At 45.1% G+C, this 22,069-nt stretch overlaps 1 protein-coding gene across 1 annotated transcript in view; it reads left to right on the forward strand.

Annotated features, from left to right (window-relative positions):
- Window positions 1–22,069, forward strand: part of LRP5 (LDL receptor related protein 5) — a 412,593-nt gene that overhangs the window by 57,642 nt on the left and 332,882 nt on the right. Inside the window, exon 2 of the mRNA XM_078682857.1 lies at window positions 18,630–19,023. Coding sequence (XP_078538983.1) covers window positions 18,630–19,023 — 394 coding nt within the window. The remainder of the gene's footprint in view (window positions 1–18,629; window positions 19,024–22,069) is intronic.

Here is a 22,069-nt window from a genome sequence, read left to right on the forward strand (position 1 = left end):
TTGGCGAAGGGGCAGGGCCTGGGCTCCTAGGTGGTCTCGTGTTCCCCACCAGCACCGAGGAACAAGGGCCGCGCCTGCGCACTTGCCCGGGGCGAGGCTCGGGACTTCTCGGCTCCGCCACCTTCACATTTGTCTGCAGTCCCCCTGGACACAGCTTCTTTGCAAAGCCCATATGCTGCCTGCTGTGTACTCAGACGGGATCAAATTCCAGACAAATGAGGCGCCGCGCCGGGCACACCCTATTGTGCGGTGAAGGTGGTGTCGGGTTTCCCTTCCAGCAGGAAGGGGCCGGGTTCCTTGTGTAGGCTCAGAAAACCCCGCCACAGGCCGATTTTCTGCCCTAATGACCATTATCTCGCTTAAGCCCGGAAGTTGATCGGCAGCTGCTAGTCACCAACTAGGGCCTACCCTGGTTATAAAAGCCCCATATTTGGCTTGCGGTGGCGTTCGTTCGTGCACACCTCAGCTGTGTAAGGCCTCGGCTCTCCAGCTGTAAGATTTGGCCGTAGCTGCGACATAACCAGCCAGCCCAATGATGGCGATCGCCTCCATCCCTCGACCCTGGCACCTGGTTAAGGTGCTCGTGAAAACCATGCGCTTAATGAAGTGCATCCATTGGTGGAATGATTAAAGAGCACTCACTGGTCTCACTTTGGGCAGTGGGTGTATCTTGTGTGAGTAACTCACTCATCGCAAGTTCCTCGGGGTTATTGAACGTTCTTTTTGAAGTAGTACGCTACTATTTCTGTTACTACTTGACGAAATTTGAGTTCTTTCTAGCGCCGAGAACTCTGTGCCATCCGGGTGAGACATTTTCGGGTGTGATGGGCCCAGCCGGACGGCCCTATTGGAGTCTGTTATTAAACCTGCGCCACTCTGGACATACCGATATTGTTCTCATTGGCCGCAGTGGTCACTTGATCTCTTAACACCGCGCGCTGTCGGTCGTACCGCGAAGCCTATGTTAGACCAGTGTTTTCCATCCTGTCTTTTTCTTCCGGAAGCTCGTGGAAGGGGTCTTGCAAGATAGAATTAATTTTATGTTGGAAGTGTGCCTCGGTAAGGTTTGAAATGAAAGTGTGGTCTTTATTCTTATTCACTTAATTTCTGTGCTTTCAATAATTTTATTTATGCTTTATTTAAACAATTTTCTCTCGCACGTGTTAGCCTTCTGCTTGTTTGAAAACTGTACTGCAATTAAAGAATTAATTTTCAGCAACCGGGTAACTACATACTCTTTCAAATAGAGGAAATACACATGTCTTTACATACTCTTTCAAATAGAGGAAATACACAAGTCTTTTAAGAACCAGGACAGCAGCTTAATCGCAAAATACTCTGCATAGGATACCCTGCAGGAACATCACTGTCTGTTTATTTTAAAACCTGTTTCTTAACACTCCCAGTATTTAGAAAAGTAAGCCTGTGCTGGAGGGGGGAGGCAGCCACCATGTGCAGATGGTTGATGCTGGCAGGTGACCTGGTCGATAATGGTTGAGTGTTCTGAATCGTGTCTTTTGGACTCACTGGCCTGCTACGCAGACCTCCGTCGTACACACTTGCCTTAGATTTTACAGCTACCACCGAGCCTGGATGCCTTGACCCTTTCTCTCCTGGATTTTAGTTGAGTAGTGTTGGAAAACCTCTGGCATCTAAGAAGATCATTTTGGTCCAACCTACCTTGGTTTCTTCTGCAGCTGCAATTGTGAATATCTAATTTTATGACCTGCACTTGAACAAAAGTAATTATTTTAACAAAGACACTGATGTAGACCCCCCCCCCTTGTTAGCAATTTTGGAATTTGAGTTCCTCTCTTTCATCTTTCATAGTTTTTTGGGGGTGGCGAATTCAAACTTGCAGCGTGATGTCTCTTTTCAAGAAGTGTTGAAAATCCATGGAGGTTCAAGTTTCAGGAATGGAAAACACTGCGAGTCAAGCAGTTGCAGTCACGATCCCGTTTTAGTAAGGAAGGGAGGGCGGCATCCACAGCATGGAGGGGTGGAAATAAAAGACAGACTATATCATAGGATGGTTTCACTCCTTTGTTATTCTGGAAACTGGTCCGAATAACTGATGTGTGTATTGTTTGATGGTTGGTTGGTTACTGTGTGGCAGTCGGGTGGTGGGGGTAATGTAAAAAAACATTATTGCGGATGTATTTGCCATTAAAATTGCAGCCTTTTAGATAATCTTCAGTGGTAGAGACCGAAGCCCGTGATGTGTGCTAAGGCCAGCACAGCTAGCAGACAGAATCGAGGCTATGAAGTACTTGCAGAGATGTAGCACATCACTTCTCAATGGTGCGGGGAAAGCATGGGTTTGGCAGAAGCAGCAATCCTCCCTCTCTGTTAGTCCCGAAATGAGCCTTTAAAGTCCTTCCTTGGAGCACCTCTTCTATTTTTTGTAGAAAGGCGCAGAGGAACCAAGCCAAAGCTCTGTTGGAAATGCACCAGCTTTATCCGTGTCCTCCTTTGGAAGCCTCGGGCTTTGTTTACTCTACCTGTCTTTACAATGTTTACCAGGTGCCAAATCTCAGCAGAAAAATATGAAAAGAAAACAACATTGTCAAAGGTCATTCACGCCACCCCGAAAGCGTGCAGCATCTGGCGTCTCCCGCTCCTCCGCCACCCCTGCATCTGTTTTACCCAAGGCCGCTCAGTTTCCGGAGCGGGTGATCGCGCATGTCACGGCATCCTTTAGTGACTGTAACTATTCCCTTGGAACGGTTGTAGTAAGCTTGTCCTGTCCTTGTGAAAGGTTGTAGTGGCCCGCCTTGCCTACAGTAGTGGCAACGGGTTTTCGATGAACTGTGTGCAGAGGCACCCATGCTCTGAGGTCTCAGCTTTACTCTTCCTTGCTGGCTGTTGCGCGTCGCCACTTCGTCTTGTTGTTTTCAGAGTTCATTAATATACATGCTGTTCTGACGAGTTATTTCTGCTCGTGTTTCTAGGCCTCAAGTTTGAAACCACTCACCCGCCAGACCTCGCAATGCACAAAGGTGGAAATCCTTCCCTCCGCTCTGTGAAATCCTTGTGTTGCGATGTATTGTGAGGCCCAGTGGTGCGGTGAGGGCAGGCCCCGTGTCCTGCTAGGTGCTGGGGGCGCAGGCCTGCAGAAGCTCGCTGGGTTCAATGGAAGCTTACAACAAAGGGGCGGGGGAGGGGGCTCCACGTATGTGGAGTTGTATAAAAGGTATCGTTGGGTGTTGTCATGGAAGCCCCGCGCGCCTTAAACTGTGTGCGGAGCTGGCGCAGAGAACAAAACAGCCGACAGCTTTCAAGTCTACAAAGCGTGTGCAGTGCCCCCACCCCCTCCCGCGACCCGTCTTCGCGCCCCTCCCCCAGCACCCCGAGAGCCGAGATGAAACACAATAATGGAGTCACTCAGCTGAATGTTGTTGGATGTGGTGTAGTTAACAGTACCCGGGCGAAGCTAACTGGTTGGGTTACGTAGCTCTCTTCCCCCCCACCCCCACACAGAGCGAGGCCCTCTGTACAAGCCGCCCCTGCTTCAAAGAGAGAGGGGGCCTAGACCATGAGATTGTGAACTTGTTTTAGTGTCCCAGGACCCTGCCTCTTTCTTTCGGGCGCCTGGAGGGATACAAAAATTGTGCAACCGGTAGACAGAGGGCCTCTGTCACAGCGACCTGGCCAGGGCTGGAGTGTTCGCACTAAGCACCCCATTTGTTCCGGGGTATAAGCCTCTTTTTAAGCATTGTGTTGTGTATGTCAACTTTTGTGTAACGCTCCAAACTGCTGACGAGACAGACAAGCATTGTAACTGGGAAACTTTTCATAAGTACAGTGAACGGTGTAGGGTGCATTATACCTGCATGGGAAATGGTGGATGACCTTTGAAGGTGTGTTCTAAGCATGGTGAGGTGCTGTACATATGAATGCACTGTTGCAGAGTTTGTGAGCGAATAGACCGAGCAACATTTGTCTACTGCATTTGTATGCATTATAGTCCCATCTTCTGTTTAGAATGGCGTGAAGAGCCATTTTAATGCCCCCTAGTACTGGAGGTGATTGTCAATGCTCCTTATTTGAGTGGGCTTGGAGTGTCAGAGTTTGGTGTCTGTGCAAAGAAGGAGGAGACACAGACTCCAATCTTTTTCAATGAAGGAAAGTCAAGATAAAAACACCTCGATGGAATAGATCTTGTATTGTCCTACACGTGACGTCTTTGTTGATTCCTCTGGAACACGCTCTCCTAACCTGTCATGAACTTATACACTGCATCCTAGCAAACCTTTCGGGGGGGGGGGGGGGGGGGGGGGTAAGTGTTTGACTCTAGCAACCAAAGCTGATTCGGGGAGCACTTTGAACCTCCAAAATACAACCATTTTCGCCCTAATACTATTCCTTGGTACCTTATTCAAAGCCTCATTTCTCCCAATGGGCACCTTCTCATGTAAGCATCTCCTTTGCAGCTCCGCTTTGCTGCCCTCCATCTATAAGTGAGCCTTTGGATGTTGTTACCATCTCTTTTTCTGCCATTCATTTCAACAACCATATTGCATCTCTTTTGCCCAAAACATGAGAAAATGTCACTCCTGAATTTACATCCACATTCCCACTGGTCCTTTCTTCCTGGAAGTGCTCACTTGCTTTACCTTCCTTTCCAAATACAAATTCCAAAGCAAGCAAGATTATGTTTCCAAAACCTTTTCCATCCATTGTTTGTTGTCTTTAGCATTCACTGTGTGTTGGTTATGTCCCTGCGGAGTGGCATTCTAACAGACAAGCCCGTATGATACCAATAAGGGATGGTGAAGACCAAGAATGGCTGATCTTGGAGGAGGATGATGCTTGGAATGCCAGACCTTTTCCTGAGAGGTGATAGGTTGTACTGGAATAGTTGGGACTCATCCAACTCTGATATTCTGTGTCGTTGCAATAGCACATGCTACAAATTGAATGCCATATTGGTACCTTAAAGGTAGTTCATCTGTCTGAATGTTTTCAACTTTTGAAAGAAGGAAGGCACATAGCCTTCCGTCCTAAAGGGATTTAAATCTGTTCTTCTTGATACATGCACACCTCTGCAGTGTGTTCTGTTCTTCTTGATACATGCACACCTCTGCAGTGTGTGCTGAACCATCTGAGCTTTGTCAGCTTCTGATAGTGCAAAGTCAAGCTAACATGCTTAAAATTACCTTCCCGTTTGCTGTAGGAGATGTATGTATCTTGGTAAATTGTTGGCTGTGGAACTAAACCCAAGTTGCAAACCCAGCTTCCCCACTTGAGTGAGTTTTTTTGTGAGCTAGGGAACTGAGGACACTGATTGCTTGATATTTTGATTTAATTTGTAGTATGTTATTTATAGTATGTGACTTTCCTTCCAGCTATCCGCTACAGAAAGCCTGCATTCTTCCTTGTAGCCAATCGCTGGATGTTCCTTTCGATGATAAGTTCTTGTGACTGTGGGATTACGTCTTTTGATCTTATCCAGGACACTAGAAAACGTATTATTAGACCCACAGCGCTAAATGCTGAAAAATAAATTGACAAGTCCAGAGTCGAGCAAACTTTACCACAAAATGAATTTGGTTTTGAGAATTGAAAAAAAGAATACGGTTATATGCAAGTAGTGCTGACAATAATGAGGCATTAATTAAAACAATGTGAAAACAACGGTTGAAAAAAGTATTTTCTCCTGCAACTTTTTTTTAACCTCTTGCGAATACCTCCAAACACTTTCTGAAGAAACCCGCCTAAAATTAGATTTGCAGAAGGAAAAACGGCAAAAATAACACTGAATTATTTTGAAATAATTGCACACAAATCCAATTCGTAAATAAAGATTGATCTATTCACTCATCAGCGGAAACAGACGTTTAAAATTTAGCCACCGCTCCCGGAATAATGCGCAATGTTATTAAAAATAAAATAAATGTATATGATACACTGTCATCCTAGTCGCTCCGTTTCCTCGGTTGACCATAGTAACCGCGGGGAAGGGCACAGCAGCGGCTGTCTGTCGGTGCTGAAGCGGTAACCGAGGGCCGCTCTTTCACGCGCCAGCAGTCTCGAGCGAAAGGCAGAATGACGTCACCGGAGGGAAATGTGGCTTGCAGGAGGCGGTGAGGGGTGTGGGTTCTCAGTGGGGCCCTTCCTGTCCTACTGACCGTCGCAGCGGTTCGTACGCCCCCCATTTCTGCCTGCCTGGGCAGCATGTGGAGAATGCGCGCGCGCTGCCAGCCGCTCAAGCGTGCACCGCAGAGGCTCCCATTTAGCAACGTGATACTTCGCACAATGCCTGGTGTGTGTATAAATAAAGCTGGCACTAAAAATATTGTGCAGTGTGGGACAGTGGTGTGGATTGGGTTTCATTATGCTGGCTGCGTCCTGCTTGGTGTAACCATGTAAACAATGTAAAATATAGACCGATTAAAAGTGAGGCGTCAGTTATGATGGATGGAGGACATAGAAATGTGGCCACCACATTGTGTTAATGTGTTATTTTAACGTTATTATAAATTCCAGCTTCTCTTCGCGCCTTCTAGCAGTGGAACGAGTAGTAATCTAACTGCATACAAACCTAGCTGTGTCCTACGTGCTTCCCACCACTGGATTAACCTCCCTAGGCCGCATGACCAGTGGAACCAAAAATGTAATCGTAATCCGCAAAATTAAGTATAGAAGCAATTCGAGCCTCAGCCCAGCAGGCACAAACGTCTTGCAGATTTGCCTGGTGGAGATTTCAGCCAACTTCACAAGAGCCACCCACCCTCCTACCCTAGGCAACATGTTGATAGAGGTGAGCCACTAAATGTACTCCCCAAAACTAAGAGAAGATTATTTTTCTAATCCTAAATTATGAATAGTACCAATGGTAAAGCAATATGAGCAACCGGTAAACAAGTGAATGGTACTAAAAGTGACAGCCAGAGACTCCTCTAATATCAGTAACCATAACAATCAATACCCAACAGCGCCCATAAAGTCCACCCTCTGTGTAGAGAACTGAGGCAATAGAACAAACAACAGGCAACATAAGTAAGCATTAGGAGTCCGAGCAGCATTTCCTTCGTGCACAATGCCATGGTGAAAACCACCACATTTTGTTAACGAAAGAGACAAAACCACAACCAATATGGGAAACAGCCACTACAACGCGGCCGTTTCCACGAAAACGTTAACCACGCATGCATTACAACGCATGCGTGGTTACCACGAAAGCCTTTACCACGCATACCATTACTACGAGGTGCGTAGTAAAGGTATGTGTGGTAAAGGGTAACAAAAAAAAGGGGGGCTTGGGGGTCTCCCCCCCCAAAAAAAGAAACTCACCTTAAAAAAACGTCGAGTTGTGCAGGAAAACAGCGTCCTTTAAGAGGAAACGGAAAGAATCTTCCGTTTCCTCTTAACGACGTACGACGTCACCACGAAGGATTAGAGGAAAAGCCTATGTGAAGAAAAAGCATTCCGTTGTAACGCATGCGTGGTAAAGGCATGCGTTGCAACGGAATTCGTTGTAAGATCACATATTCCAACCAATATAGGGTTTTTATTGCAGGGGTATTTCATAAAGACTTGCGACCCTACCATGAAAAAAAGCTTCTTTTTTTTATAGCTTCCGTTCCAAACAAATGTAATAAAATACAGTATAATTATTGAAGCATCTACAACATATAAATGGCTGAATCAGTATGAAATACGAATAGCATGTTAATACAGTAAATATGAAAATAGAAGTGAATTAGATACATTTTTTCTGATGGATACTTCAGACTGCTGATTTCTCACCTGTAGAATATTCCTCAGGTACCAGACTGGGTCTAGATGTTTTTACAGTAGCACCCATGTGCGCTGCTAGATAGTGTTATGCTGCTCCATATTGACCGTGATCTGCCATGGAAGTGATGGGGTGAAGTTGCATTTCTGTGCCACCTCTGTGAGTTGACATCACAACACCCCCGCTATCTGGAGCTTTGCTCCCTTTTTGTCGGTTGCTGAATTCCTTCCAAAATCTTTTGCAGTGTGCAATGGAACGATGTCCCCACCTCAGACTAGATTCAAGCAGTGCCCTGAATGCCAGGAACAGATGACGGTGACAGACCCAAACAAAGTGTGTCTCTGGTGTTTGGGCTCAGGGCATGATTCTAAGTCATTGCAGAGTATGCCCTCATGCACCCACAGGCAATCTGGGACTGTGAAGTAAAGCTGTATGTTGCAGAACATTAAAAGAAATCACGTACCTCATGCAAGTCCTGCTGTCACTTCAAGTCGAGGGAGTGGACTCATTCCGAGGCCTCTCTTGCGATAGGTCATCTTCATAGTCAAAGTGGTCCATTAAGTCCAGATCTAAATTCAAGACGAAGCATATAAAGTTCCCTTATTCTCTGTCCAAAAAGAATTTGGGACAGCACTAGGGTGCTAATAGATCATGCTCGGATTCCCCCAATCATAGAATCAATCACTCCACTGGTCCCTGTTCACCCCAAATTTACTGGAACATCGGTGACCCTACAGCTAGGCTAAGCTTTTAAAACCGAGTTGGAAGAGTGCTGAAAATATGAAGCATGTTTGTTTTGGGTGCTTTTGGGCCAGAAGGATCTGCAGGAGCCTCCAGTCGGGCTACAGCCAGCAGATCTGTCCTCTGTGCCACAGGTGCCATAATCTGTGCCCGTTCTTTTTCGATGCTGATCCCGCTGGTGGAGGAGGTTGGGCCTCTGCCGACACTGCAGTCTAACTTTGAGCCGAATCAGCATTGACCCCAACCGAGGTCATACCATGACTACTTCGGCGCACTTGTTCCCTCATATGCTCAGATTGAATCAAAACACTTGCTCTTGCATGAGGCCTTCCTCAGAGTCTTCCTCAGCTATGTGGCTTAGACTGACATATATTTACACTTACATGAGGCTGGTGGGCTGGATACCTCCCCGGACGCTGGGTTAGTTCCACCCATTGGATCCCAGCGGAGTAGAGTACATCATCTGCAGTAATGATGAGACATTCAGCTGTGGTTGTGGACCTGCAGATGCTTTCAGCTGAGGTTAAGACCAAAGTCCTCACTGAGCTTTCGCACACTGGGCCCGCCCTTGCTTCCATTAAACAAAGCCCAAGCTGACACCTATTATGGGTTCTTGGACAAAGGCTTGCTGGTTCCCACAGGGGAACAGGCAGGTGACTTGGTGCCACAGACCAGTGCCTGGTGGCCCAGACTTTCTTATGCTGCACCAGACTCTAGAGAGTTTGGTGGTCCAGCAAACTCAAGCCTGATGCGTTACCTACCATCCCTCCAGACATAAAGTTGATATCTCAACGCTAGGCTGACGAAAGAGAATAAGTAAATATGGGCTGCCTCTTAGGCCTTATTATGTATACCCTTTGGGACATGGCCAGCAAGATCTTGCTGGTGACACTGGAGGCATTTCAGGCCCTCTGTGGCACAGACCATTCAAGATAGCCAGGATGCAGCTATATGTTGTTAGGGCTGGCCTAGGTACTACTGACTGCTTTGGGTGTGTTGTGAGCACTAATGTTGTGCTCTACCTCCAGATGTACAGGCATCCCTAATGGCAATACCCTTTGATGGCTCCCGCCTCTGGCAAAAGGCTGATTCCATGTTTGAATGCTCTCAAGAAAGAAAAACCTTGGCACGTTCTTTGGACCTTTTCGATCCCTGCCCAACAATTTACTCAGCTGCCCTACCTTTCAGATTCTACTCCAGAGGGCCGGCGTGTAGGTGCTGCCCTGGCCCCATCACCGCAGCAACAGCAACCGCAGTCATTTGTGACTGGGAACAGGGTCAAGAAAAAAACCAGGCATGTCATCAGGTACTTTGTTCCATCCAGCCGGTGCAGCATCAGCCTCCAACCCACTTTAGTTTGCTCTTAGCAGCACACTGGCACCCTAAGAGCGGCAGGATGCTACATTTTCTTCTGGGGTGGCAGGCCATTTCGTTTAATCTGACAGATGGATCCTTCAGATTGTTCAGCAGGGTAATGCCAGGTCATTCCTTTCTGACCCACCTCCACTTCTTCCCATATCAAAGCGGTTTTCAGAGGACCGCCTATCACTCTTGCTGGACGAGATGCTGGCTTGTCTGGCTATAGGAGCCATTAGGAGCTTGGGTTGTCTGCTAGTAGATAATGCTCCGAAGACATGGATAGGATTAAGAACATTACAGACTTGAATCAATTTGCTAGTTATTAAAATTAATTTTCTATATGGTTAACATTAAAATAAAGCTATTGTTCATCACTTTCAGAAATATTTCTTAGGTGCCTACCTTTGCCTGGAAGCTATTTTATGCATTTTTTTAAATATGTGGATCGTTCTGTTAAAGGAAAATATTAATTTATATTAACCTATTACATTATGGCATTAGAACAAACTCAGTTTAGAAGTATTGGGTAATCATCCAACGCTTTCACCTTACACTACTTCAAAGCAAGTAATGGAATCCCCCAATCAATTGGCATCTTAGAAGGCAAGTATTGACTATTTCCATGAACTAAATACAGTTCTAACTATTTTCCTCTATTAATTATCCACACAGCAGTACACACCATTGTTATCAGACACGAAAAACAAGCTCACCAGAGCACAGAATAATACGTAAAATGACACCTGGCATGCAAGAGGGAAAGGGCAGCACAGAAACCGCAATCTTAGTAACCATTCCCATCATTTAAGGAAAACTGTCCAATGCCATGGCACAGTGATGATTAAGAAACATAAAAAACATGTAAACACTTGCACAGTTAAGCAACTTTGCCTATTACAGAGGACTTTCACATTATATGTTTACTTCTGTGCATACTTTGGAGCATATAGAATGCGGTTTGTTTAATAATCCATACTCCACAAATGGTAACCGGGTGTGAAACAGAAACACCAATTAAAGCACAAAAAGGAGAGAAAACTAGAGAGAAAGAATACATATAGCTATAGATGGAGCACTGATGTCTAGTGTAGGTCAAGGGGAGACCGATCCTTGCTGAATTTTCAGGATATCAACCATATGGTAAATCAATGTACTTTGAATGACCATGCAGCTTGTTTGAATAGTTGGTTATACTGAAATGATGCGTGGACCTGCCCGGTGCTACTGGGCTAGCTTGGGACATATTAAAAGCACTCACTCTAAAATACCTAAATGCACTTCGAGGACCACTCCACAAAGCGCAGTGGTCCTCACAGCTGCTGTTTGCCTGGTTTAGTCCGTCTGTTTCATCTCAACGAGGACCTGTCGGCTTCCCATGGAATGTGGCCATTTTCAAGCCCCTTCCTATAAGTCCTATTTCCATAAAAGCGATAGATTTGGGTTTGGATGTTAAGGGCAGAGTAAGATTGGTCCAGTCTTACTGTTGTGGACCACACAACCTTTACTTTGAGGTGCCTTGTGCCGGCGCTGCTAGGTCCAGACATGAACACTGCTCACAGCTTTGCGTTGTAAGGCTGGATTACGAATGCATGGAAACATAAAGGGGAAAAATGAGGATTGTGTTTTTAGACCTTGTATTGTCTTACAAATGTACTCATTCTTACCAGGAACTTGTGCATTGACGTCCTGCTGTGTCCCAGTTGACTAACTAACACATTCTTGCCACGTATTTCACCTACACTCTCTGCTCCTCATTGTTTAGTGGCTTGAAGCCATCTGGAAAGGAGGCAGAGAGAAATGCTGACACTTTCTGCCTCTGGACTATTTTCTGTTTATATCATCTTAAGTATGCTGTTTACAGTATTTCACTTTTTATTCTTGTTAATGAATGCAGCTTTGCTCTGTTCGCTGGGTGTCCTTTAAAGGAAATGACACTGGACAGCGAGCTATGTAATCTGTGCTGTAAGACAAAAGCATGGCGCTGCATTAAGGCAGACGCAAATACCCCTTTATACATTGTATTCATTTATTTCTGTGCTTCATTGTTGTATACAGTGCGTCCCTTTTCTTCATTTTGTATTGACTGTATCACTATTCTGTACATTGTGTGTGTATATATAATGTGTGTGTGTGTGTGTGTACACACACACTCACCACCACACCCCCTCCTCACCCCCCCACCCTCCCTCCCATAGGTAAGCCTTCTTAGTGAATGTTTGCCAGTGGAATCAAAGACCGTATTTCTCAGAAAAGAGGTCTTAACTATGAACTACTTCTGATAATTCACAGTGCCGGAATTAATTTGCAGGATATAACGCTTCCCTAAGCAAATACAAACTTTAAATGGATGGTTAACACAGCATTCTGTCTTTCTTTAAATGCTGGTACAGAAAAAGTTGTCACAATGACAATTCTGTTCGCGGAGCGTTAATCAGCACCCCTGGCAAGCTCAGTCTTGAAGACCCATCCTTGATTGACCAATGAATCCTCCCCAGTGTGCGACATCCGCTTCAACCAATGTGTCTTGCTCACGGCATTAGTCCTTCAACCATATCTATGACACATGTAAATGAACTGTTACCACTCCCACTGTGGAAAAAGTGGCAGAGTGCATGATGGGACATGTTCATATTTATTGGTCATTTGGCCGCTTAATGAGACTCTCTTGGTCAGTAACTGAGCTCCCTATGTGTATACTCTAGGCAGTAATAGGTTGTACTCCCACATTGAATTTGATCATGAATACCCCAAGCCCACTAGAGAGCAGGATGAACTTGACTATAATGGACAGGTTTAACCTTAACCAGCTCCAATGACTACGGACATACAAGGAACAGTGAATAAAGGATTCATACATGTGGTTGATTGTTGTTTTTGCCCATGCTTTTAACAGTCACTAATCATTAGGAACTAAGTGTCCCACAATCCATTGTGCGTTTTCAGTCCACACACAGGTGGGCCATGTTATTGATGAGAGATGGAAATGTGTCAATACACCTGGTTAAGTTGGAGTCCTGTTTTCTACTGGCTCCAGTGAGAGGCCAATACACAATGTGATCAGGTTCTAAAATAAACAGACTCACTGTTCCCTCATGCACTAAGTCACTTTTTAGGCCGAGCGACCTATCTCAATGCGCATGCGCATTGAGCGGGAGCGAGATATATAGGGGCTTATCGAGAGTTTACCTAACTGGGATTCCACTGGCGATTTCTTGCAGTGCATGTGAAAGCGCGTGCACAATGCCACCAGCCGCCTGCCTGCCTCGCATTACCACATCAAAGGCGGCCGCGTCTCAGCCCCCTGCTGCTTCACACCCTCATGCCGCTCTCCCCGCTCCGCCCCCTCCCCTGCCCGCCGTGTCGCATTTCTCCTCGTACTTTCACTTTGACGGCCGCAGGCCGTCTCTCGTGTTTCTCCTCCCCCCTCCCAGTGTCCTATTTTTTTTAAAATAGGCCTTTCTCTCAGCCCTAACCCCCATCACACGCGCCTCTCCCTGGGCCCCCACCCTTGCACTGACCTATCATACACTCTCTCCATCGGGCCCGCCCTCACCCCAAACACTCTCAGCCTGTCTCTCTTCCACATACAGCGCCCTCTTGCTCACCATTCCCATTAAAGCTATAGCGCTTTCCCCATCTATCTGCACCCTCTCTAGTGGGCTTACCCTCGCCCCCCATAAGCACACTCACCATGTCTCTCATTCACATATTGTAGCCCTCTCGCTCTGCATTCCCATTAAGCTATAGCGCTTTACTCAATTACACTATCTCTTTAGTGAGCCTCCCCTCACTCCTCAATACCCGCTCATAGCCGTCTCACCCCCTCACACTGCACCATCAGCCCTCCTCTTTCATTCCTGCCCTCTGCCTCCTGCTCCCCCTGTGCCCTCTCCACGCCGCTGCACTCTGGCCTCTTCCATGCTGTTGTTACTGCCCCCTCTTTCCGTCTGCCCCCTCTTTATCCAGACCCATATGGCTGCTGCAGGAGGCGGCTCAGCTGGCGAGACACTGATAGCCCCCTGGAGGGCGGCCTCCGCCCCCGCCTTTCATGTGCCCTCCTGCGGACACCAGCAACGCCTCCTGCCGCCTCCATTGGCAGAAGTCAGAGACAGCTGAACAGGGAGCAGTCCCTTCGGAACTATGCAAGCCTAGTGCCAGCCTGACTCGAGGGATGCGCCACCTACCCCACCACCGAAAAGAGAAACTAGGTGATTTAACAATGTTTATATAGCGCCATTACCAATAGTTGATATTATAGCGCTGTGCAGCACGAAACTACAGATGACAATCAGACAAGAAGCACTGCAGGATAAAAGATTGTTTATTTCTATATGATGTGGGTGTTATCCGATGCTTCTGTTGTGCTACCTTTGCTACATGCTTTTGATGTGTTGTGCTTCTTATGTTATATTCTTCTGTTAGGTTGTCCTGTTCTGTGCTTCTGTTCTGTCACTGCTAGAAACACCACTGTGACTGGTGAGCCTAATTCATTTGCACTTTCATTTTTTTAAAAACACACAGGAACTTAGTCTTGGTCTGTTATATTATAGTCAGTAAAAACAATTTCCGTTTCTGTAGGTGCTTTTACCTCCCGAACAACATACTCGGGACGAAATTGAGATGGTTTTAGTGCCTGATAGCTTTTTCTTCGCTTGTGTCTAGTTTGGTATCCAAGTGCACTTCAATGTGTTTGTTTGTGTGCGCGTCACCTCCCAAAAGCGACACTCTCAGCCTTTTTCAGTTAAAACGTCTCTGGGATGAAATTGAGGTGTTTTTAATGCATGTTATTTTTTAATTTGACTCCTGCGTCTAATTGAGTTATCCGAGTGCACTTCAATGTGTTTGTGTGTGAGCGCTTCTGAGCAGTCTGATGAAAGCAGGTTGTCACATTTGCAATGCAATGGGTCTCGCATTTGTGAGAGTTTATCCTATTGGCATTGTAAATGACAATGCCTTTTATTTATTTGTTTAAAAAACCAGCACATTAATAAAAGGTATTGTAGTCTACAATGCCAATAGCTCAAACTCTAGTAAATGCGAGACCTATTGCATTTTCAATGCTTGTTAACTGATGGCATGGTAACAGTTTATTTCTATGTGGCATAGGTATGGACCAATGACCAACTGGGTGAGCTATACCTGGTAGTGGAAATGCGCAGGCCCTGCTTGGCTTCCAACTGTTCTGCATCAACAAACCAGAAAAGTGAACACAATTGATTTGTGTGGTGCTCTGTGCTTTCTAATTGCACCCAGAACAAATTCAGTGTCAAGGGTCTGCCTCATTGTCGCCCATCGACTTTGGAGTGAGAGCGATGTGGGGGCACACAGAATTGGGGAGCGGGATGTTTCTGTCTATGTACATTATATACCACTTATCCCTTCACTACTGTATGGTTTTACTGTGTATGTTGTACTTCTCTCCATCACGAACGTCTGCTTTGTCCAGCCCATCCTACAAAACATGATTCACCGTCCAGTCACTGTTCCTTACAGTGTATTTTTAAATGTCAATGTTGCATCAATTTTCTATCAATGTATTATATAGCCTTTCCCTGTCCTTCTGCTTTGTGCACATTGTACCCTTGTTCGAGTTCACTGTATACAATGTATTTCTGTCCCATCAGTAATTGAAAACAAGACTTCCATTCCCATCACTGTTCAGTACAGGGTGTCCGGCCATGTTGATACGTGCTGCATGTAATGTTTCCATGTCCATCATTCATCACTTTCTGTCACTATTGACTATTAACAAAAGGTATTCCTGTCCATCACAATTGGATACAATGTATGGTTACCTTTTGTAAACAACATATCATTGCATGCACATGAAGCCCTGCTGATACTTTATATATACACTGTATTCCTATCCAGTTCACAAGCGTGAATCCCGGCAATATAAATTTGAGTTTCATCTTTGTGAGGGCAGTAAATTGAGTACATTTAAAGTGAGAAATGGCACTGTCTTTTGTTTGTAACACTTCTATACAGTAAAAAAAAAATAGTATGAATTGCTCTATAAAAAGAGGATCTCATCCGTGTTGTATGAAACATGCATGTTTCAATGACTCTTGTTTCTTAACACATAGCTGTCCACCTCTATTTTATATAGAACAGGCCTTCGTAATAGCAGTCGTCTATCCACCTTGGCTTTCTGGGATTCAATATTTAATGTTGACCACATCCTCAGGCCTACCTTAGATCGCTCGAGGGGAGTACACCCATCGCGTCCAGCGCCGTTTTCTCCCTGAGAGTAGCTGCGAATGGCATAGCTAGCCTTTGATATCAGTTTGAGGCAATATTTAAATTTAAAAAAAAGTCATGTATCATCCTACCTGTGCCTGCACAGTGCCAGATTGTAGTGTTTGCGTAATTCTTTCGGTTATTGTTAAGCATCAATTGGCAGTACTGTGGTTAGAGCAAAGGGTTGATCTTGGAAATTAATTTCCTGGTTATTCCCATGTACATTAATTGAGATGCCCATACTTTATTGCTACATGATGGAGTGCTAAAAGTGCATTCCAGGCTGCACTGTAATCGCATGGGGCCTTGCCTGCCCGCTCTCTATGACTTTGGATATGAATTTGATGAGCTGGAGTTCTTGCTGGGCTTAAAACACAATACTCTTGGCTTAATATCCTTCAAAGATAGTACAGCAAGACTCTGGGGCGAAGAGACGTTTCTTCTCCTGGCTCACATGAACCACACCTTGCACTGGAACAGTAAGTGGGCCAACGTGACCTGCATAGTCTGCTTTTGTAGGTAGTATGCTTTATTGGTATTTCATATTAAAAATAAAGCTAACAGAAAGACCTATTTAAGAAGTATTGTGCGAGATAGGTCAACCCTCATAAAGGTGATACCATAGGTGAATAAAGGTGGTGGCGGGCAGGGGTACTCACCAGGTGTTGAAGATCTGGTGAGTGTCTATGGGGACCCCTTTTGCAATGCCTAACTGCTGCTTCTATTGATTCATTCGTAAATAATCTTGAGTCCTGCAGTAGGTGACTGGTGTGACAAAAAGGAAACTGATCTAGATCTGAGCACTAATTTGGGGGTGTAGGGCAAGTTTTCATCTGGTACAATACTATTGAGACATTTAAAATAAGATTCCGTTTCAAAAGCGCAGAGCCCTTGGTAGCCAGCCATTTCAGGGACCGTCTAAGCTCTGTGACCTGGTCTCGTTTCCCAGTGCTACTTTTCAGGCAGCAGGCAGAATTCTAGATAGACTGCAGCCTCTGCAACTATTCAACCTGTATTCCAGGAAACACTTTGCCATAGTCAAGCCTGTAAGTCACAATGGCTCCTGTTAACATGGAATGCAGGTTGTTTGAAACAAATGGCAAGCCTTAGTTCAGCTGGAGCTTAAAGAAGAACCCTTGAACTCTGATCTGGGAGACCTGAAGAGAGGCTGGGTTCCTACAGAGGACCCTGATGTTTTTATTTAAGGTCTTGCCTACAGGCCACTTTTAGCTATCTGTTGTTCAAAGACCTATTGTGGACCATAACAAAAACATACAGTGGGCGTTGTGCCAGCCCATTGCTTGCCATTCATAGGTTTTCTTGTCATCCATGTCCACTGCCTGCATGACTGAAGTCTCTAACTGGATGATTACCAACTGTCTCAAGCTCAACACTGACAAGACTGAAGTAGTGACCTTTGGCAAGAACACCTTACCATGGGATGCCCACATGCTCCAGTCACCTACAAGTTGGACTATGAGAACACCCTTTATGTAGGGATCACCAAGCAACTCATTTGAAGATTAGAACCCATCCAGAAATCGAAAGCCAGACTCATCCTCTATCACCTACATATAAATCTCATCACACCTCACCTCAGGCAGCCTTACTGGCTCCTGATGCACAAAAGTGCTCAGTTTAAGTTTCTCTCACTCTCACACACACTCACTCACTCACACACACAACACAGGCCCTCACCTACCCTACCTGAACAGTCACATCTCCAGACACTTCCGCTCTGCAGGATTCTTATTCGCCCACATCCAACTCATAAACACCAGATCAGGAGGACTGGCATTCTTACATTACTCCTAAAGTGTGGAACGGCCTCCCACTCCACATCAGCGCCTCCTCCTCCTCCCTTGTTGAATTCTACAAGAAGCCGATGACCTGGCTTTTCAAATAACCAATATGGGGAGGCAAGGCAACTACTCGGCACCAGTGTACCCTTGCGGGTGATAATGCACTTTACAAATACACATTCCATACCATGTCTCTTCTCCTAGACGCCTTGTTAATGTGCATAGAGGAGCATAGTAAATATAAGATTTCCTTGTATATCTCTCAGGTGGTGACATTGTAGGAGTCTGAGGTGTCTTGGAGTAGGTCTAACCTCTTAAATAATCTTTATCTTAAATCCAGCTTACTAAAAAAAAAAAAAAAAACAACAACTTCGTTTTGCAGGCGCCCTGATCATGGCACCTGAACAGCAAAGCTTCAGTTTCTTCAGAGGAGCTGCCTTGCTGATATTGCATCTGAAGGCACTGAGATCTCCGTCTTCCTGCTGGAGATCTCGGACTTTGGTGGGCTTTAGTCTACCAGGACAGCCAAGTCCATCCCTCCTTTGCCCTGGTGGAAAGAAGTTCTCCTCTTTAAGGGCTGTTTTTTATTGTTTTAGTCTATTTTTTGCTATAACTTATTCTTATACCGTAGATATCCATCTGCTCTAGGAATTGTTTTACGTTTGACCATGTAGATCACACACTCATTTAATTGTTTTTTTTAATGTTGTACCCTACTTATCTGTACACTTTTTTTTCATTCGCAGCTTCCCCCCTCTTACTGTTTGCAAACCGCCGAGATGTGCGGCTGGTGGATGCTGGTATCACAAAGGCAGATTCTACCATTGTGGTCAGCGGCCTAGAGGATGCAGCCGCTGTGGATTTCCAATACTCAGAGAGCATCATCTATTGGACTGATGTGAGTGAAGAGGCCATCAAGCAGACTTATTTCAACAGGAGTGAGAGCACACAGGATGTCCTCATCTCTGGCCTTGTGTCTCCAGATGGCCTGGCCTGTGACTGGATTGGGAAGAAACTCTATTGGACAGACTCAGAAACCAATAGGATTGAAGTTGCAAATCTGGATGGGACAGCCAGAAAAGTGCTTTTTTGGCAAGACCTGGACCAGCCCCGGGCTATAGCGCTAGATCCGGCTCATGGGTGAGTACCTCAGAGAATTATTTCTACCTGTCTGATGTGTCACTTTTACTTTAGAGGCTGTATTTATAGATGGATGCTGTGTCTCTATATACTAAAGTACTTTATCAATAGTCTGCTTGACAGACATTATCATCACAGTGCACATTTTGAACAAAAGCCACATAGAAAGTTTAAAATGTAGTTTAAAATAAAAAAGATTTTCTATTTTTGGAAGACTATTGTTTTAACATTTTCCATAATCTTTTATTTAATTAATAGTCTCGGGAGACATTTGAATGTTGTTATTAGGAATCCATTTTATTCTTTTGAAATTTAAATGTTATTGAAAGACATCCGAAATTAAATAGGCTAGGCGTTTTTGCGTCTGTTTAAATCTAGTGATTGGTTGCTCTTAAAGGATCAGGAAAAGGGATCTGTAGAAGACTAGCACGTCAGTTGAGAGGTTTCAGAATTCGGGCTGGTAATGGATAGAGCTCTTGTGTTTTAATGGTGAATTGATTAGAGACGGTGAGAAGTGGAGATTGGACTCTGTACACGGTGAGTCTAAATGTGTACACTCGGAGGCAGAGAAATGGCAAAAGACCACTGGAGTATAAAGTCTGTAATTCTCACAAAGCTCGCTCTTTGCACTGGTTTTTTACACTGTTCATGTCATAACTGGAAATTTGGGAGTGTGGGCTATTAAATGGCTATATTTTTTTAAACTGCAGTTATGCTTGCCTTGTGGGGAAAATCTAGAAACTGGCCACTGTTGAATTTCTGAATGATCTCTGTAGTCTGTTGTAGGGAAAAATGACTATACAACACTTTGGGGTTGATTCCGATTCGGGAAAAAAACCGTCTGTACGATTTGTATCCAGAACCCTCTCTGTACGAATCGTACCCGTCTGTCCGAGTCGCGAAGTACGATCCGTATTCCGTGAATCCGTCCGAATCGTCGCGATCCGTAGGTATTGCAAGGCTGAAACCGTGAACCGTACGACTCGTACACATACCGTACGACTCGTACACATGCCGTACGACCCGACGAGTACGATCCGGACCGGGGTATGAGGACGCGATTCGTACGGTCCACGTCAGGTAAGGGCGAGTCGTACGGAAAAGCACACAAACACATACACACCGTACGGTCCGTACCCCCCATAATCGCAGGGGTACGCACCGTACCCCTGCGATCATGGGGTGTGCGAGCCGTACCCCCATTGTACGATCGGTGTACGAGCCGTACCCCCATTGTACGATCGGTGTACGAGCCGTACCCCATGTACGATCGGTGTACGAGCCGCACACCCATCGTACAATGGGGGTACGGCTCGTACACCGATCGTACATGGGGTACGGCTCGTACACCGATCGTACAATGGGGGTACGGCTCGTACACCGATCGTCCAATGGGGGTACGGCTCGTACACCGATCGTACAATGGGGGTACGGCTCGTACACCACTTGATCGCAGGGGTACGGTGCGTACCCCTGCAATCATGGGGGTACGCACCGTACACGGGGGGCGTTCCGTACCTGTTTCGGCGCGAACTCTGCTTTTACGGCTGTTTTCAGCTCCCGTAGAAAAAGGGTTGTACTGTACGTACCTGACACGTATCGTACTTGCTGGGTCGTAAAAACCAGCCGTGAACCGTACAGATGTTGCGTACAGCGGGTTCCGAGGGAGAATCGTACGGAGATTAGAGTCGTATGGTGTCTTGTACGATTCGTACGGAGTACGGCTCCTGGTACGAATCGTACTTCGTCGTACGTACAGGACGTTTACAGGTACGATTCGTACGGGGAAAAAACGCTCCGTACGATGATTCGGAGCGCTTTTTACCGGATCGGAATCGACCCCTTTGTGTCATGCCTACTACACAGTGCAAAGTACCTGCTAGGCAAAGACCTATTGTGGGATTACCAAGAACTTACAGTGGGCTTAGAGCCTGTGCATTGCCTACTTTTGGTGGGCTTTATTGTAAATCTAATTTCCTTGCTTCTTATTTGATGGCTTTCCTTGTCCATCTTGAGTTTGTTCCTTCCCTGCATACACTTCTGGGTTATAGTGCACTTTACAAATCTGCATAACCTACCTCTTTGCCATCCTTTTGAGTGGTTGACTTCCAGTGTTCACATTTAGGGAACTTTTTTTTCTTTTTGGTTAAGCACTCCATGTCGTTCTTTCTTTCTTGCTCTCTTTTTCCCTTTCTGTTTAGGAATCTTGGTTGATTACGAATCTGAGTTTATAGATCTATTTGTCTTAGAGGATTTCGAATTTGAGACAGTTTTACTAAACTGGTAAAACCATCCTAATAGCCCAAACTGTAGTGCACAATTTGCTTTTCCCACCATACAGCATAGGACAATAGGTCTGCTCACTGAAGTCACTGTAATTTTTGTACTGAATGTGATGGCATTTTGGTTGATCATACTTGCACATCTGCTTAAAAAGTATACATCCGTGCCTATTTTGTTGTTGTTGTGATGCTTGAATGTCTTTTCAGATACAGAAAAGAAAATCTATACTACGGCATATGTACTTCATTTAAAATCCTATTTTCCAGTGAGGTGCATTAAATCTAAAAAAAAATGTTTTTTTAAAAAAAGTGTTGAATACGTTTACCAAGTTAACCTGCCTACTAAGAAGACCCTGTGCCATAAAATAATGCGGAATGGTACACTTATTTGTACATTTCTTTTCAGTTTTATAAACTAATTTCCTTTATACATTTGTGAACTGGCAAACCTGGGTTTTAGCTAGCCCCCTCTCCGTCACCTCTAGATGGATATGCATGAAACTTGACGTCATTAAACTCTGTTGCTTCTGCTATTTGACTGGAACGTTGTTTTAGATACCTCAAACAGTGCCAAAGTTATGATAGGAATACAAAAAGGGTCTTAACCATAACAATTTGTAAAAAAACGTTATTTTTTCATTTTGCAAATACAAAAACAAATTGACATCGATACATTATATAGAGGCATATCATTGGTATTATTAGTGATACTTGTTACAGGTGGTAGCATCGGGGGAAGAAAGGCACAATGGGGAAACATATCC

The sequence above is a fragment of the Lissotriton helveticus genome, chromosome 3_1, assembly GCF_964261635.1.
Source record: "Lissotriton helveticus chromosome 3_1, aLisHel1.1, whole genome shotgun sequence".
Taxonomy (NCBI): Eukaryota; Metazoa; Chordata; class Amphibia; order Caudata; family Salamandridae; genus Lissotriton; species Lissotriton helveticus.